Raw genomic sequence first — 19528 nt, forward strand, 5'->3', positions numbered from 1 at the left:
ATAAAAAGTGAAGGGGGGGGGGGTCAACAAATCAAATAGTAGGTCAGGGAAAGGGTATGTAGGTAGTAATAAATAGAAATTGTATTTTTACACAATTTTCAACTTATTTTGTAACTGATTTTCTTATGTTTTTCTTCGCCACATAATGTTTTGGCGAATATATATATATATATATATATATCGATTTTTCGCGATATCTCAAAATGTATTTTAGCTGAGAAGTTCAAATTTCATTCAAGTGCAAAATATAAGTATTCTAATTTGGGTTTCCATTCGCAAAGCTTTTGCGCAAATTTTGCGGAAAAAAGCGCAAATTTTTCCTTTCGTTGCGCTACATTTTTGAGCGAAAAAATAGCACTTTGCTAAAAAGTTCGCAAAAAAACTTATTTACGCAAAAAATATGGTCTTTTCGTGGAAACCCTAATTCTAATTGGAAATCCCAATAGAAAGATTATAATGTGCAAAACAAAATAAGTTATTAAATCGCAAAAAAATTGGATTGCGTATTTTTTGAAAATAAATTTGAAAGTACACATTTAATATGAGCCTCTTCCAGGATGTTTTAATAATTAATAAATCAAAATGATACGGGGGGGGGGGGCTCAGACCCTACTTCTAATGAAATTTCCAAATTATTTTCAGAAAGGCGAAAATCCTTTAAGATTATTTTTACATTTTTTAATCTTTGAAGTTAACATTATAAGATTTCTCAAATTAGCATAAAACCGGATGGAAATTAGCATAAAACCGGAAGGAAATGTGGAAATGAAATTTTGATATTAAACAAAAGTCAAGAACTTGAAAGATGCGAAGTAAGAAGGGATGCAAACAGCAAAGTGTTTATTTGAAAAAGGAAGTAAGAAGTGTAAATTGAACCTTAGAAAGGGAAGTATGGATTGAAGTAGGAAAGAGATGTATGAATTGAGCTAAGAAAGGGAAGCATTATATGAAAAAGAAAAGGGGAAGTATGGAATGTACTAGAAAAGGAAAGTGTGGCTTGAACGAAATAAAAGAGAAGTGTTGCTTAAAATAAATAAAAGGGAAGTGTGGATTGACCAGGAAAGGAAAGTGCAGTGGCTAGTAATAAAAAAGTAAGTGTATATGAAAGTATGTGTATATGAAAGTAAGTGTATATGAAAGTAAGTGTATATGAAAGTAAGTGTATATGAAAGTAAGTGTATATGAAAGTAAGCGTATATGAAAGTATGTGTATATGAAAGTAAGTGTATATGAAAGTATGTGTATATGAAAGGTTTAAGAAGTCAAAAATTCAGAATGTTCAATTGCCTCTATCTCAACAAACATGCATACCTTTTTTCGAGGCAAGAATAGTGTACCAATAACAAGAATAGTGTATCAATAACACGAATAGTGTACCAATAACACGAATAGTGTACCAATAACAAGAAGAGTGTTCCAATAACACGAATAATGTACCAATTCTGTATTGAACCTTCTCACCGATAGTTCTTAATAAAGTGTCTACGCAGTCTTTATTTATATTATTAAACACGTTCATAATAAAAACAAAACAAAATCAAAGCACTACGCGGTTTTATATTTCATTAGTACTTAGAAAGTTGATAAAAAAAACAGAAATAAAAGAAAGTAAAAGAATAAAACAGGCCCAGCCTCCCCCCCCCCTCCTCCTCCGATAGAAAGTTGATCAAAGATTGACAGAAATAAAAGACAATAAAATAATAAAAGTTGTAAAACTTAACCCCTGAATGCAACAATTGGTCGTGAGATGCCAGTCAAAAACATTTCATGGAACCGTGGAGGGCTCAGCCTATCCAGGAAGAGTGTTTGAGCAGTCTGGGTATTTTGTGTTTCTAATTATTAATGAAGACTCTAGTTGATTTTAGTAAACGCTTATCCTGATTTCCAGACTCCTATCATTGGTATTACACTCTTCTTGCCTCACATTTTCGAGCTGGAGGGTTTTTGTTTTATTCTTGTAAAAGTAAACTTTTGCTATGCTTGTCTGTTTGTCTGTTTATCTGTTTATCTATCTCCCAATAAGCCTAATCTTGTTATACAGTATAATTAAGACGGGGGTATCTGCATTATTCTGAATATATAAACAATATATATTTATATGTATTCTTATTCTTTCTATCTCATTGATATACAATAATACACTCTGGGGATGGGGTTATATGAATGCTTTAACAAAAGAGAAGTAACATAGTCCAGCTGTGAGGGGGGTCCCTGCCCTGTCTAAATTTCTTATTTTACCTTTACCAGACTAAATCTATATTTAGACCTATTTCCGGTCATTGGATTTCGACATTTTAGAGCTCTTTGAAAGAATTTTTCAAAAATAAATAATTTATTAGTTTTTGCACACTTTTTTGCTTCATAACTTGATATTGCAAATTGCAATAAATATGTAAAATTTAGCAAATTTGCAAATTTTTTATAGTAGTAGAAGATCATTACAGTGGAGCCCAAGGGCTTTCCAACAGGGTATCAAATGTTTTAGATTTGTATCACAATAAGGAAATAGATGAGGGGGGGGGTGGTCCTTGGGACATTGGGAAGTTATGATCTGTTATCAATAATATCATTCAGAGCATTACAAAGAGAGATGCAAGTTAAGAGTTTTCACATCAAAGTAAAGTTTCCAATCGGAACTCTGTTGCGCGGAATTGCGGGGAATTGCGTGAAATTGCGCAGAATTAACGGCATTGCAAAGGGTTGTGAAGTATATCCATTTTATGTGTAATTAACTTTAAACCCTTTAACGAATATATAAAAGTACTTTATTAAACTCATAACCCCCCCCCCCCCGCCCATCGTGATAGGGTTAACAAAGAGAAATTGATTGACATTAAAGAGACAGACCGGCAATGTATGGTGGTTGAACTGAGTATGCAGTATTGTAGAAAATCTTTTAGGATTCATTTGAGGCATATAAAAGGTTTCCACGATGTATAATTACTGAGTTTCAGTGCAAAGTCGACGTTCAAAATCATAAATTTGGGTCGGTACGTTTTCAGAATTGGGTTTAACAAAAAATTATTAGATAACGACGACGAATAATAAAATAGAATTATTCTGTAATCTAATTAGATGTTTAGGAACATATTTCTCAAAAGAAATTTGTCAATAAATCAATGTTAGAATCAATTCTTTCGTTTTCATCATTATATTGAATTTCTTATTTTCTATGAATTTCTTCGCATATTTCTACAAATTCTTCAAATGTCGTATTTTCAATAATTTAAAAATTCCAAAAAATCTGCAGAAAATCTTTGTGAATAATGAGAGATTATAGAAACTAAATAATTGAGTAAGATTAGTTACTTTTGATGATAAGAGTTAATTTTATCTTTTCAACCTGTTCCTGAAAATGTACCCAACCAAATTCATAATTTGGAACGTCGACTTTGCCCTCAAACTCAGTAAATATACGTCGTAAACGTTTAATGTGTCTCAAATAAATCCTAAAAAATTTGTCCACAATACTACATATTCAGTTCAACCACCCCATACATTGCCAGTCACTCCCTTTAAAGAATATTATTTATGAGACACTTCAAAATCAGATTTGGCGTAAAATGTTTGAAAAAAATGAGTCTTACAACCATTATTAGGCGTTAAAGTTTATCAATTAGAGACATTGTCAATGTCATTCAAAGTTAAACTTTGTTCAAAAAGTTGGGAGGAAAGGTTTAGAACTACATACATACTAATAACACTCAGGTATACCTTTGAAGAGTCCTAGCTATGCACACCAAAACTCCATAAAATTGCTAAATGTCGTCTTCCTATACCATAGTTTTATGGGTAGCACTCAATCTATATTTTTTGATTTGTACTAATGATATTATATATAGTTGAGAAATCGTGTAAGTTTTATGGAGTTTAAAGCGTACTGGTGTGCATCAATTATGAACACCTAGAATTGTCGATGAAAAATAGATTTTAAATTTTAAAAGAGTATTTTTGGAACAAAACGGAAGCAATTTTTGTTTATTATTTGCCACAAATTTTAAGTGTAAGCAATTTTAAGTACACCCAAACCCTTAATAACGAATACATCGGAAGAATTTTATGAATTTTATACTATATTACGTAAATTTCAGTATTTGCGAAAATAAATAATTAGCCATAAATATACGGGAACAGTTTTAAAGAGTTACATATAATCATTTAATTAAAAAACTAAATATCTGCAGCATTCCATTATCAGAAAGTAAAGAATATGACATTTGATGAATTCTTTCGATGTATTTGTTCTTAAGGGTTTCACTGGAGAAAAATACTCCAGTCGATTGTGGCTTTCAACCTTTCCTCTCATCAAAGGGACCAAACGAATTGAGTTTTTGCCACAAATTCTGTTTTTTAATCCCTATATCTTTGCAACGATATTTCGTAGACCTTTCAAACTACATATTCTGTTAGATCAAATAGTCTAAGTTTGAAATATTAAAGTTTTACACCATTAGATTGCAAAGATAGAGGGATTAGAAAATTGAGTTTGTGGCAACGACTCAATTCCTTTGTTACGATTATATAGTCACAAAAATGGTTTAAACAAAATAAAGTTTTTGCTGTCGATTACGACGTTTTTTTCCAAAAGTGCATTAAAGCTTCCTGCGTTCTTTCTTCAAGAATTCCCTTGCTTGTCTATCATAAATCCTTGAGTCTAGAGCTAGCACCAGATCAGATTCTAAACATTAAAGGAAGTGTAAGCGTAATGTCAAGGAACCCTCCATGCTAAGATGACACTGCCCGATTCACAAACCTTTATCTGATCAATAATATTTAATCTATATTTTATGGGACTGTAAAGGAAAAATGAAAGTGAAAATGGCAGTGCAGTATACTGATCACGTGATACATACGGAAATCACGTGACCAGTATACTTCACTGTCATTGGCTGCAGTACTGGTGACGTAATTGCAGACTATACGGACTATATGTAATAATATTATCAATTATATCTATTATAAATGCAAAATGCAAAAAAAAATATAATATGAGCAAACCTTATATTATCAGGCTCCTGTGGGATATAATCGTTTTTAGATTGGTTGGATATTTGCTGAATATGATCTGTTTAAACCTACTACTTTTATACAAAATTGTATATATAAATGAAATTTTCGTATAATTTTGACTTAGTCGAGAAAGGAACATCAGGTAGATGTCTTATATGTATAGTTCAACTCCAAAGATTCCCAGGTTTAATCCTATACCCCCTTTCATTTTTCCTTTACAGTCCCTTTAAAAATGTTTGATTTAGACAAAGCTTGAAAGGGTACCGTTGTCAATCGGATATTGTCATCTTTGCATGAAGGGTCACTTGAAATTAACGCTTACAGTCCCTTCAACCTCTAATAAGAAACCCAACATTTTGTAATTAAATTGGAATTTACTGAAATTAGGATTAAAAATAGTTAAACATTTCCTACAGAATAATAAGGTTACTAACATTTTTCAACAATCCTGTTCGTAGCATTGAACAAAATGTTCGTAACTTCGATATTCGGAACAAAATGTTAAGGTTTATTCTATAATATGTTTGGGTTTGACAGGTGTGTTGTACTGTATTAGACATGTTATGTAAAAATGACACATATTGGGGAAACAAATCTCTTGAAACATGTTACTTGGAAAAATGAGAAAATGAGAACCCAAAAACTGTGGAAAGGGAAGACGAAAATAAAGCAATGTGTTTGATGTTTTAAAAAGCAAATAGTTCACTAGTAACTTATTAAATAATTTATTCAGAGATGAATCTGTTTACACTGCACAATTACTGTGTCTGACGTGGATTTGAGTGTGAAAGTCTTTTCTATTCAAGAGTTTTTAGTACTGAATATAATTACAAATACAAAAGTCAAAATAAACCTAATAATTTCCAAAAATACTATATTATATGAAAACAGCAATATTTTGAATTTGTGCAATTGGAAGTAGAAAAGAAAGGATGTAAAGATAGATAAATGAATAAATCATAAACTAATGAGTTAATAAAAAGAACCAAGGATAAATAAAAGGCTAAAAGAAACTTGAAAGGATGAATATGTAAGAATAAATAATGTACCTTGATCCTGAGGTCTAGTGAGTGGAAGGTGAAGTTGCGGGAGTTTATTAAAATCTTTTTCTCCTCCATCTTGCTGCACCTGTACAGTAAACAGTGTGAAGTGTACAGCAGAACTTATAAATACTAATAGGGGTAAAGAGTACATTAAACAGTGTTAAGTATACAGCAAACATTCTAAATACTAATATAGTTGTAAAGAGTATATTAAACAGTGTTAAGTGTACAGCAAACCTTTTAAATACTAAGATAGTTGTAAAGAGTACATCATACAGTGTTAAGTGTACAGCAAACATTCTAAATACTAATATAGTTGTAAAGAGTACATTAAACAGTGTTAAGTGTACGGCAAACATTCTAAATACTAATATAGTTGTAAAGAGTACATTAAACAGTGTTAACTGTACAGCAAACATTCTAAATACTAATATAATTGTAAAGTGTACATTAAACAATGTTAAGTGTGCAGCAAACATTCTAAATATTAATAAAATTGTAAAGTGTACATTTTACAGTGTTAAGTGTACAGCAAACATTCTAAATAATAATATAATTGTAAAGATTACATTAAAAAGTGTACAGCAAACCTTTTAAATACTGATATAGTTGTAAAGAGTACATTTTACAGTAATGTGCACGGTGTACATTTCAAATAGTTATAAGTACAGTGTACAGTGTACATTTCACACAGTAATGTGTGAACTGTACAGTGTGCATTTCACACAGTAATGTGTACACTGTACAGTCTACATTTAACACAGTAATGTGTAGGAATGTCTACGGTTTGTAATTCACCTTGTAATGTGTACAGTGTACGATTTACAAAGTAATGTGTAAGATAGGATCACAGGGAGTAAGGAGGAGAGGAGCCGCCTGGTCTGGTACGAGCAGAAGGAGCTCGAACGCGCACAGGACCGGCCACAGAAGAGAAAGAGAGAAGAGAAGGATCCAGGGAAAGAGGATCCAGAAGAATATAGCAATAATACAGTGATAACACAGGAAGGCCTTCAGGATCTTCTTGGCATATATCTGGAAAAAGGACACCGCGAATCCTGGATATAAGTTCATCCAGATCATGTTCAGAGTTCAGAAGACCCTGTCCTGCTCTTGTGAGAACTCTGATACCTTTGAATGGGGTTCGAACACCCATCCATTGCCAATCTCTTTTGGCAATTGGTATTTGAAAGTATGAGTTGTGAAGGTCAGCGAATATGTGGTATTTGTGTTTTGCAAGGAAAGACAGAATGTTTTTGGATGAGGTCGGCTTTGAAGGTTTTGGAAGAAGACTGTCATTGAGGTTGTTAAAAGCAACGACCCATCTCAGTTCATCAACGCTACAATCTTCAAGTTTTTTATGTTTGGCCCTTCCTTTCTGCAAGATGAAGGAAGGAGATATTTTTCTAACTTGAATGTTGTGAGTTTGTGGATCAACAAGAATGTTTTGCCTCTCCAGGTTGTCCATGACAGCCTGTTGTAGGGCAGCACATTTGCTGTTGTAGAGAGGTATAGGGCAGATCTTGGATTCAGGTAGTGTGTCCTGTTTGAAGGTAAGAGAGGCCAAGTATCTACCAGCTTTGGCATTATATCCTATTGACAAATCGTTGTCAAATGCTTTGGAGTTGGTTTTGTGGATCTCTGTAAGGGCTGATATCTGAGTTGGATTCAGAATAGAAGAATTTGTATTCTTTTCAAGGATTGGTAGGGGATCAGATAGCGATATATTGTGATGAGTTCTGGTAATCAGTTGAGTGGGTACTTGTGAGTGTTGTACCGAGGCAGGCATGCAAAGAAATTGTGTTGATTTTGTCAGATGTTGTAGATGAGGGGAGTGATTTGTATAAGTGACAGAGGATTGGTTGAGGTTTGAAATCTGGGGAGTAAGGTTTGGGTTCTCAGAAATTGGATGAATGGCTATGAGTGTGGAGGACGGACTTGGATTTTTACCAAGGGGGATTTCAATGGTGGCATCTGGTGGAAGGATGATGGAGCGGTTGAGTTTGAGGAAGATGTGGTTTGAAGATGGATGAGGTTTTGGAGGTTGCGAGGCCGAGGGAATGCTGTTGGAGGGTGTGTGGAGTGGTAGCCTTTCATCAGATTGGAAAAGAATGTTCTTGTTTTGGATTTTTATTTGATGCTTATGTATCTGAGGTTGTATGTCATTATCCCAATGGAATGTGGTTCCTCCGAAGCATGGTGCTTGGAGATTTGTCATCACAAGAGCTCTCAGTTTTGTTGAGATGTTTCCTCTTGTGAGGGTGATGTCAACTTCCCCTAGTGATGACATTCGGGTTTTGTCATCTGCCAGGAGGGCAAGTTGATCATTGGGTTTGACTGGGATGTTGTATGATTTGACAATGTCCTCCCTGATAAAGGAGACTGTAGCACCTGAATCCAGAGTGATGTGAAATGGTTGATTGTTGTAGAACAGAGTTAATATTTGGCTTGGGATGGGAGTGAGTCTGCTAAGGAGGGGAGGAGGGTTGCATGCCTGGTAATCTAGTCATTGATCATCGCCTTGGTCCTCTTCATCGTCATGTGAAGAGAAGGGGATGGAATCATATTGATCTGAGTCCTCTACAGAGGCTGCATTGAGTATAGCATTTTTGAGCTTGCAGTTGGCTTGGGAGTGACTCGAAACTATGGCAGGGGGCCTTCCTGCGATCCGACAGATCTGGCATGATCGTCTCTGGTATGAGTTGTTTCCATGTGGGCGAAATGGTTGACGTCCCCGCTGGAATGATTGAGCTTTGTATGCTGCAAGCTCGACCTGATCATTATCTTCAGATTGGTGTCCAGGATTGATGTAATTGATTGTTGTAGCCCTGTTGGCTTCAATGTCATCAAGATCCTGGATCATACCTCCAATACGTTGAAAGATCTGTATTTGGAGGTCCTTGAGAGTAGTATGGCCAGTCATTTGATGGCCGAATGTCTTATTGACATGAGCGGGAAGGCGAGAATCAATTTTTTCAAGACACCAAAGGACTACGGTTTCTTCGAATGTTGGTGACATGGTTTCATCAGATTCCATTTCCCGATTGTTCTGATACTGGATCTGATGTCCTCGCTTTTTTAGGTTATCATAGATGGCAGCTCTAAATTCCCTGTAAAAGGTTTGATAATTTGTGCCGCTCTTATAATGATGTTCACTAACTTTGAGAAAGTGAGCACCACGTTTCTCTAAGTTGTAGTGTTGTTCGAGATAGGATACTATCCATGCTGTGCTCGTGGATAAGCTGGAAATATCATCAGATTCTGTGTAGTGGCAGACTACACAGATTAACTGGATGAATTTGGAGAGTTGAGCATTTCTCCTGAGGATGAGGGCATGAACCTCCTCATCATAATGATCTTGAGTGTATTCAGCATTTGATGCTCTAAGACGTAAGAGACGTTTGTGATCAGGATCTGAGGCTGATGCTGTAGTTATTCTTTTACGATTTCTGGAGGAATCAAGTGTGGTCCAGGTTTCATAGGTACCTCCTGTTCAAGGTAGGAGAAAAGGTTGTTTTTCCATGCCTTGAACGCTACGGTTGTCACACCATCTGCAGGTAATTTGTCAGGAGCCTTAAGTTTAAGGGACATGACGAAGCTGGATGTTGGGTGGTCCTCGGTGGGGAGTTCGACGCTGCCACCACGCAAGTTACACACCTCTGGTATCTGCTCCGGTCGAGAAAGTCCTCCTAGTCCTGCCCAGGCAAAGGTAACCCGGCCACTTCTAGGATAGGAACACAGGGAGTAAGGAGGAGAGGAGCCGCCTGGTCTGGTACGAGCAGAAGGAGCTCGAACGCGCACAGGACCGGCCACAGAAGAGAGAGAGAGAAGCGAAGGATCCAGGGAAGCAGGATCCAGAAGTAATACAGTAATAACACAGGAAGGCCTTCAGGATATTCTTGGCATATATCTGGAAAAAGGACACCGCTAGAGATAAGGCAAAAAAGAGATAGGAAAGCAATGGACAAGATAAAGATCACAATAGTATAAAGACTAGCGGTGCCATCCTGGAGGTGAAGAGGACAAGAGAACAGCTACGATGAGAACCTAGATATAGGATCTCTGAGTGGGGTGGCGCTCTTTAGTTCTTCATAAATAGTGTGTCCTCATTAGTTATTCATTATTAGTCATTTATTAGTTCCTCGTAATTAATGCGTCCTTACAAGTACTTCATAATTAGTGAGTCCTTATTAGTTCTTCATAATTAGTCATTTATTAGTTCCTTGTAATTAATGCGTTCTTATTAAATGGTTCCTCATAATTAGACACTCAGCCACAGTCCCTTTGATTCTTGTTGTTTAGAATGGGTACAGAAACGAGAAGCCTCAAGGGTGTCCAGAGAGTGTTTACAATATCATGATGCGTTGTTGGAAATTTAAGGTAATAATTGAGACCAAATTGTCTGGGACTGATTTGTCAAATGTCAAATTGAATCCCAAAGTTTAACAACACACTTTTCAGAATCAGATATTTTACGTTTATGTAAGCACTGTAAAATAATAATTTACGGAATTCACAATTTAGTCGTGTGCTTTATTCCTAAAATTACAATAACTTTGTACACTTGGGGGGGTAAGGCTGAATATTTTATACTTAAAGACGTAACATATAGAAGTAAAATTAGTAACGAACAAATTCGACTTTTCTGGAATGTGATCACTCCGTTTAATTAATTTTCATCTTCAATAAACAATCCCTTTAACTTGCCCATGGTTTGCATGACTTGTTTAAGGCCGAGGATAGGCCTGGTTGGGAGGAATTGGTTTCTGAACTTTATACTCAGCATAAACAAACTCATCCAGGTAGTCAAATATAAAAAATGTTTGTTTTTAACCTGCCCCCCCTTTATTCTCATCTAGCATTTAAAGGGGGGGGGGGGGAAGAACAATTTTAGTAATTTGAACATTTTAGTCTCCAATTATATGTTATGTAAGAAATAACAACATTTGCCAAAAAATTAATCGGTGAAAAATCTACGATAAAATTATGAAAAAGGAAAATAGTTTTTTCGATTTGCAACTTCACTCTTAACTAATAATGTACTTTTTATGGTAACTTACAGCATGCTTATTGCTTCTAGTTTAACTTGACTCTGACTGTCAGGTTTGTTAATGGATTTAAACTTTTCTGAATATTTAGACTAACATGAGTTTTCTGTCTCTAGACGAGCTTTTAACTCCCTGTGTTGAGACGAGTACTTTGTTTTGATTCTCTGTGTTTAAACAGGACCTAGATTCGAATTCTCTGTGTTCAGACGAGTACCTGGATTTGAATTTGCTGTCTTTAAACAAGTACCTAGACTTGATCAGACGAGTACCTAGATTTGAATCCATTGTGTTTAAACGAGTACCTAGATTTGAATCCGTTGTGTTTAAACGAGTACCTAGATTTGAATCTGTTGTGTTTAAACGAGTACCTAGATTTGAATCTGTTGTGTTTAAACGAGTACCTGGATTTGAATTCGCTGTGTTAAGACTAGTACCTGGATTTGAATTCGCTGTGTTTAGACGAGTACCTAGATTTTAATTCTCTGTTTAGACGAGTACTTAGATTTGAATTCTCTTTGTTTAGACGAGTATCTGGATTTGAATTCTCTGTGTTTAGATGAGTATCTGGATTTGAATTCTCTGTGTTTAGACGAGTACTTAGATTTGAATTCTCTTTGTTTAGACGAGTATCTGGATTTGAACTCTCTGTGTTTAGACGAGTACTTTATTTGAATTCTCTGTGTTTAGATGAGTACTTAGATTTGAATTCTCTGTGTTTAGATGAGTATCTGGATTTGAATTCTCTGTGTTTAGATGAGTATCTGGATTTGAATGTACCGAACCTGCCAACTCCCCCTTCCTCTACAGAGCTACCTAGAAAGTTTGGAAGAAATGTTCGAAGCTTGGAAACTCCTCCATCATCACCAGAGATCGGCTCAAAACATTCAAGGTAATTATTATGATTTGTTTTCTCTCTATATCTACTGATATGTTCGAACAGCTTCATTAAAGAATCCCGGCAAAAGACAATTTTATGAAAAGACAAGATTAAACTTTGAATTCTATTTAGTTCCGTCTCCCTGTCTTCCTCTGGGTATGTGTTGTCAGATAACCCAGGTCCTTCGATAAATCCAGGTTCCTCCAGTTATAGGTTTATTCACCAATCTCCAGACAGTCCGGGACACACAACCCCACACAGTCCTCTTCCTGGTTTATGGATCCAACCAAATGATTCGTACATTCCTCAGGTTATTCAGGACATTTCGGTTAGGACATGTCCCAGTCAGTCTCCCACTAGGGCCACAGCAGGTCATCAGTTTGTGAATCCTAGTACCGTTGCCTCTCATCCTGCCATACATTCGGGAACTTATCAACAAATGAAATCCAATTCAAGGTTCTGCTCCGCTAATGAACAATTAATACATCCTCCTAAAATATCTTGTGATAGTGATCAACTGCTTGATCACAAGAAGACTGATCCCAGGGAAGATTATGTCATTCATGACGAGAGAAGAGTTGGTCCAGTGCCTAGAGTGAGGCCCAAATATATTCAATTAAGTTCAGATTATCAATCACAGGTAGGAATTCATCTTTCATAATTGACTTTGCACTGTGAAGACGGACATTATGTTTGCATGCTTAATATTTTTATCAAGAAAATTATTATTATCTGAGGGCATTGACTTACCTTCATGAACGTCAGAGATTTATCCAAAAAATGTCATAATCATTTTTAATTACAATTTAAGGCTTCTTAAAAAATTTAACCTCTTGTCAATTGTTGGGGAAAAAATAATTTCTTTAAGCGATGTAATGCCATACTTCTTCCTTTTTTTTCTTACTTTTGGTTAAAATATTTCTGAAAACATTTTTATAAAATTCTTTAAAGAAATACATAGATTTGGGTGCACATGGTTCGGACATTTAAATTTAAACTTAAAAAGTTAAAGTTAAAAATAAAAATATTCGAGGAGGATGACTGTTACCCTGAAGAGGTGGATGAAAATATAGAAGGTAGAATAAAAAGTAATCCAATTTTCTTTCATCACCACTTCAAAACTTTGTACTTTAATTTGAGTTCAATTACTTACAGAGTTCTGACCTTTCTCTTCTCATTCTAAATTGATCCGAAACTTTTCCTACTTTAAGACAAAATAATGTACAAGTATATTGCCAAGGTGTTGAATATAAAAGTAAAGATTTGAATGATAAGAAACTTGTTTATGTCTGCAGAAAGGATTAGCCACCAACCTCACACTTGTCCTTCTCCTCGACTCCGACCTCAAGATTTCTACGGATTCTCTGTTCCTGAGGAACAGCCTCTGCTCACAACCTCATTTATCAATAGGTTAACCTTTACAATTATTTATATAAATTTGGCTTGTCTGTCTGTTTTGGTGTCTGTCTGTTTGTTTGTATCCAATAAACGTCAAAACGGCTGAACCGATCAGGCCCAAATTTTTTTTGGGACATCACGTGACCACAGGGAAGGTTTATGAATGATAAAAATAAAAAATAAATGTGTTGTAAAGGTTTTTAATTTTGTAAAAAAAAATTAAATTCTTGAAAATCCGCGAATTTTTTTTTAAATCCGCATAATTTTTTCTTTGTTTTAAAATTTAAACAAAAAGAACATGTTCACAATTTAAATAGAAGATGGGCGCGAAGTGCCCTAAAAGCCTAGTTATTTAATTTAGTCAGTTCTTTTGCGATCGAAAGACATTTAAAATGAATGTCTATAATTGTCTTGCTTGATTTGTTTGAATGAATTTCAAGTCAACCACAAAGTGAGAATGTTAATTTTTCTGCATTTATCTCTTTATCTTATTAAAGGGACTGAAATTGTAATTACAAATGACCTTCCAATTAAAAAAGGGCTTGCCAGACTCATAATTGTACTCTCTAAACCTTTTTATCCCATTGTCTCTGCAGAAGATATCGTTTGCACAAAAATATAAATAAATATTTCCAAATGAACATTCCTCCAAAAGTTGAAATTTGTTTAAATCCCAAAACTTCCTGCTTTTGCGTGCCAATAGTCGTTATGTTGTCAGGCCAGGGGTCCAAGTAATAGTTAGTTAAAGACATTTGTATTTCTCAGAAGACGGTCTCGAGAATGCTCCGCTGGAGATCCTGGACCTAACGTAGAGGATCATACGATCGGGTTGGAAGATCGAACAATTATTACAGAAGATCGTCGTTGGAACTATGATCGATTTAAGAGAACAACCCCGAGTCCAACTGCAATGTCATCCTTTAGACCTGATATGAAGCGTGGTTCCTCAGGTACAGATATAGATACATGTACATATAGGATAGATATAAAATGACATGTAAGGATAGGACAGAGACGTGTACATATAAAGATTTTCATTTTCTTTTTAATGAACACGGAGTAACAACTTGGACAGCTCCAGAGTTCTCTAAAGAAGTATTTAAAACTGAACTGTTTCAGTATAATTACTACTTACCGCATACTAAATCCAGGGTTCTCTTTAGTGACTATAATCGCCCGATCATTTGACTATACAAATTAGCTGGGAATCAAATTGCCTAAATTACAAGTATTATGTTTTCATTCAATCTTAATTGACTTTTAAGGTTTGTATTTAGTATCTAATAAATGTTGTCGGTTTGAACAGTTTGGACCTGATATGGCCGCTTAATGAAATTCTGCAGTCAAAATTTCGACAATTCTTCAGTTTTGTCAAAAAGGGGGGGGGCCACAAAACGTATTACTCTCCGGAAAATTTAAACAGTGTTTAAACATAACTTAGAATTGTCTTAGGAGGCTTATTTTTTGCATGCAAACTCAGAATTATGTATATTACGTGCATTTTTTGGTTTTGAAGGAATAACTTCTGTTTTAGAGCAGCATGCAAATTTTCATTTTTACATCTTACTATTCTGACAAGTTTGATAGTATTTTCTGCCTGTGTTTTGAACCTTGGATCAAATTCTACTTTCTGTATAATGAACTCATTGCCTACTTTATCCACTCTCAAACTGTATTGTTCCTGTTTAGTACCTATACATTTTTTTTGTTTTAGTTAAATTATAATGTAAAGTTTTCAAAAATCATAATAATTAAATAAAATGAAGCTAATTTATCTTTAAATTATCTTTCAGAAATACTGGTTCCTATTTTATGAAAGTTCTTTGACTTACCGAGAAATATGCCTCCTGCAGATTCAACTACTGAGCGAAAGTCCATGAAATTATCATCATCTTTTGTAACATTACCAAAAGTCTGGTAGCCAGCATCTGTGATAATGATTGGAAAATAACTCCCAGAACCTTCACACAACTTTCTTATTGCTTCTGTTCCATTCTTCTCCTGCATTCTGCACAAATGTCCTAGAAGATTACCATCTCCAGAAGCAGGTGACTGTGATGCACATTGAGGTAGAAGATAAACAATCTAGATTAATAAAAAATGTTAAGAGTTATCTTATCAACCTTGCCTATTTACAGTGATTTATTTTATGTAAAATTTAGAGATGGGCATCATTTCTTAATGAACAAACATTTTAAGAACGAACAAAATTTTTTGTGATGAAGGATGTCGTTCAGAAACTAACGATGGACAAAGTGGAGAATTCAGAGAAGTGAAAAATGATTTTATTCTTTTCTTTACTGAACTAAATGTTTACAACAAATTTTAAAAAATTTATTGTTTTTTACTGAACGAACGATTTTTTCGAACACACTTAAATAAACCATTACTAATGATTTTTTAAAAAATGTTGAAAAATAAAAAAAATTGATGAACAAATTATTTTACTAAACAAACGTTCAGAGAGAAAACAAATGTGAAGAATATGGAAAATGTAAGATAAGTTTGAGAATGAATGAAATCAATTACTTTTTGAACAATTGAAAAAAAAATATGAACAGAACATTGGCTGCTTATAATGGATGAACAACTATGCATATGAGATATCTAGTAGGTATAAATATAGATGGCATATTATTTTATTTTAATTTTTGGTTTACCTTGGGTTGTACTGTGCAAATAGTCATCAGCTTTACAATATGACGGTTGTAAGGACTATAATAAAGAGCTTTGTTCAATTCTGTGTCTGAGCTCTTGTTAATTTTCTGGTATGTAGCATCAGAAAACAGAAGAACTCCTAGTCTTCTTTGTCCTGAACATCAGAAATAGAAATTGTAGTATTAAACAACAAAGATTAAAATATTAACCTGTAGGATCTTGAAATCCTGAGAAGAGCTTGGTAAAGTAAGGATCCTGTGATTCATATATGCTCTGGAACATAGCCTCCATATTAGTGTATTCATTTAGAATGTTTGGAATACTTAGAGATGTTGAATAACATATCTTCAAAACCTTCCAGAAAATCCTTCTAGCTGTGCTCCTGCCAATGCAAAAAACTGTAGCTAGTTCATCAAAGCTCCAATTGCTTGCAAGTTTTAAACGAAAAAGAAAGGATTCACTATACTTGGATAAAAGTAACTTTTTGTGGACTGGTAGGTTCATCAATTCAACAAACTCGAGGAATTGATTCTTAGTTATGTGAATTAGGCTTACATGGTCTGCTGAGCTAGCCTTTTCTGGATTTAAAAAGACATTCAGATTTTTCCGCATTGATCTAGGAATGGTTTGGAAGGTACTCTGTGAAGCTATTTTGGAAATAAAATCTGAGTCTGTGGTGACAATTCTAAGTTATGTTTAAACACTGTTTAAATTTTCCGGAGAGTAATACGTTTTGTGGCCCCCCCCCTTGTTGTTAATAAACTGTCAAAGAGAATTTGAAATTTCCCTTCGACTTCAAGTAATTTTGATCTATTCAGAAAGTGGGTACGGGACTAATCGAGACAGTGAGAGCAGTGAATCCAGGTAAAAGAGTTGAACCTTCCAACTAAGAAAAGATAAAGGAACGTCAGCAAAATTTAACTTCATGTAAGAACACGTAACCCATACTCTACAAACACTAGCCCAAGATAATCTAAGAAATAAGATAACGACAATCATTTGAACTACTGATACTATGAACTATTGAAAATTTAAACAAGCTTTTTATGTCCATTACTGGTAGCTGGATTTATTTTTACTATTTCAAATAGATTATTTTTGATTTGGGCCAATCACTTTATTATGTCAAAAGTTTAATTTAAATAAGCACCATGGTTTACCTCCAATAAGATTAGTTAAAATACTACACCAGTGAAGTATTTCACACCCCAGTTAACAGCATAGGACATGCCTCTCATAGAAAAAAACTTCATATTCTATAAGATTTCTGAATAAGTTTGTTAATTCTGGATGACGTGAGAAAGCATTAAATGTTATACAAAATCACACAGTATTATGTTTTTCACGATTTTGACTCGAATAAAAAAATATTCAAAAGGGGCTTAACTTGCGTAGTTGTTCATAATCAATGAGAAAGGAAATGGCCAAGACGTTATGTATTTTATAGTGGAACCCAGAAAATAGTGGAATAGCAAGACGACATCAAGGCAAGTTTTTGTAAATTTTATGTTCTACAGCAAATATGAATTGAAATGGAATTTTTTGAACTTTTTATAACAGGAGTTTTCTTATTCAACCGTTTTAAGGGTTCTACTCTTGTCAGACACTTGATTTTTTTAGCAATTGTGTGTGCACGTGATACATCTTGGTACACAATTTTTGTGCGCCCACAACCTTCTTGTGCGTCCACAACTTGTTTGTGTTTACAACCTTTTTGTGCGTCTATAACCTTTTTGTGCGTCTGCAACCATTTTGTGCGTCTGCAATATTTTTGTGCGTCTACAATCTTTTCGTGCGCCTACAAACTTTTTGTGCGTCCATAGAATTTTTGTGCGTGCACAACCTTTTCGTGGCCATTTTAGGTATTTTTGTCTCAGGAGTGAATTTAATTGAGGTCAAGATTTAAATCCTGAGAAACATTAGCTATAATTATTTACAAATACTTTACAGGAACGTTAAGGTTAGTTTTGATTTACTAAGACCAATTTTGCCTACAAAACCTCCAGAGCGCAGCAAGGGATGTTTTTTTGTAGACAAAAATGGTCAAGTGAACCCGTGGTTAAGTACAAATTTAATTTCCTGTTAAAGTAGTTAAACACAATTTATCGTCTTTTGATATATAAATGCGCGAATTATTTCTCGAAAACTTCGTAGAGCGGGTGGTTATTTTACATTACCTCCCTCTGTTTAATAGGATGGTAATGTTGGTCAAAAGGCAGTAAAATATTAAAATTAATGAGGTTTTGGGTCATTGATCGGGATATGCAGATTTAAAAAACAATTCTAATTTAAAATCTTAGATACACGTAGGGTGGAATACATATATGTTTGTGGATGAATAAAATATTAAATAAATCCATGCACACGAGTAATACTTGGTAATATTGGTTTAAGGTACCGTGTGCCAGGGATGGATAAGACCAGACATGCCTCAGATTCAGATTCAGTTTTTTTCAGGTTAACCAGCAATTTTTTTTAAATTAAAAAAATTAATTAAATGAAGGAATTTTTTTGTTGGGTGCGATTAGAAGTTGTTTTTTGAAAAATAATCTTAGAAACATTAATTAAAGATATTTTTTGTGTTCTTAAGATTTAGGGTGACTTTAATTGATTATATTGACGGTATTACAAAAGAATTGTAGGGTATTAATAATGTAAGCAAGTCTAGTTGATAATGATTCGCGTAACATTGTTTTTTTTTTTGCAGGAATTCGCCTTCGCCGTAATGAAAGTGCACAATGCACATGGAGGCATTAAAAAGGTATGAATCAAAATTCAGATCTTTAGATAAAATTGAAGTTTTTATTCTTGAATTACGTCTTTTGAGAGAAAAAACATTTCCCCTTAACCTGTAAATAAATGATATTGTTTAAAAATTTATTCATTCACAAGGAAATTGCAAATTAATCGGCTTTGACAAAGGAATATTTTTCACATCAATATCAGCAACTGCCAACACAATTACTTTATTTTTAAGGTTTGAAGATTTTCTGGCCATCCTTATATTTGAATGCCTCTAATTAATATTTATTTATTCGACCAGAAAGTAAATTATTTGTAGAAGACGACATTTTACATCTTTATATTTTTTAGGAAAACATTGCTCACTGTTGAAATAAGTTATTACACGCTGTAAGATGTTAAATAATATTGGTTTCAAATTTGAATTTATTTTCTCATTATTCTTAATTGGTTAAAAGAATTGTTTACAAATGTGCTTTAATTCTTATTGGATTGGTGTCATTTACTCCATTTATCCAACCTTTTGCTAAACCTTCTCCCCGGTTACGTTAAAATCCAAATAAATGGAAATCTAACCTTAAGAAGAAAAATGGTTGCTTAAAAGATGTAACAATTGGTTACAATGCTCCTATTAAACGCTTGTTTTTTCCCCTTGATTCTCCGAAAAAAGATACCTAATGTGAAAATGTGAAAATTGTGAATCATAAGTTGAGTTTTTTTTTGCTCCTTAAAAACATATGTAAATTTGTATGTCA

The 19528-nt window shown here is 34.2% G+C and overlaps 1 protein-coding gene across 3 annotated transcripts; it reads left to right on the top strand.

Moving 5' to 3' along the window:
* Window positions 1-10322: 10322 nt before the first annotated feature.
* LOC111716361 (uncharacterized) lies at window positions 10323-19520 on the top strand. 3 transcript variants are annotated; one of them, XM_023491802.1, is made up of 11 exons: window positions 10323-10430; window positions 10783-10852; window positions 11852-11987; window positions 12108-12615; window positions 13009-13063; window positions 13271-13385; window positions 14139-14323; window positions 16850-16895; window positions 18426-18488; window positions 18739-18792; window positions 19125-19520. In XM_023491802.1, exons 1-10 carry the CDS (start codon window positions 10407-10409, stop codon window positions 18755-18757), a joined length of 1221 nt encoding a protein of 406 aa, XP_023347570.1. In that variant the 5' UTR covers window positions 10323-10406; the 3' UTR covers window positions 18758-18792; window positions 19125-19520. The 3 variants fall into 3 exon arrangements, with proteins under 3 accessions (XP_023347570.1, XP_023347571.1, XP_023347572.1); XM_023491803.1 differs by having other exon boundaries at window positions 13009-13051; XM_023491804.1 differs by lacking the exons at window positions 18739-18792; window positions 19125-19520 and adding an exon at window positions 17479-17518.
* The last annotated feature ends 8 nt before the right edge of the window (window positions 19521-19528 follow it).

This window comes from Eurytemora carolleeae, unplaced genomic scaffold, assembly GCF_000591075.1.
Source record: "Eurytemora carolleeae unplaced genomic scaffold, Eaff_2.0 scaffold857, whole genome shotgun sequence".
Classification (NCBI taxonomy): domain Eukaryota; kingdom Metazoa; phylum Arthropoda; class Copepoda; order Calanoida; family Temoridae; genus Eurytemora; species Eurytemora carolleeae.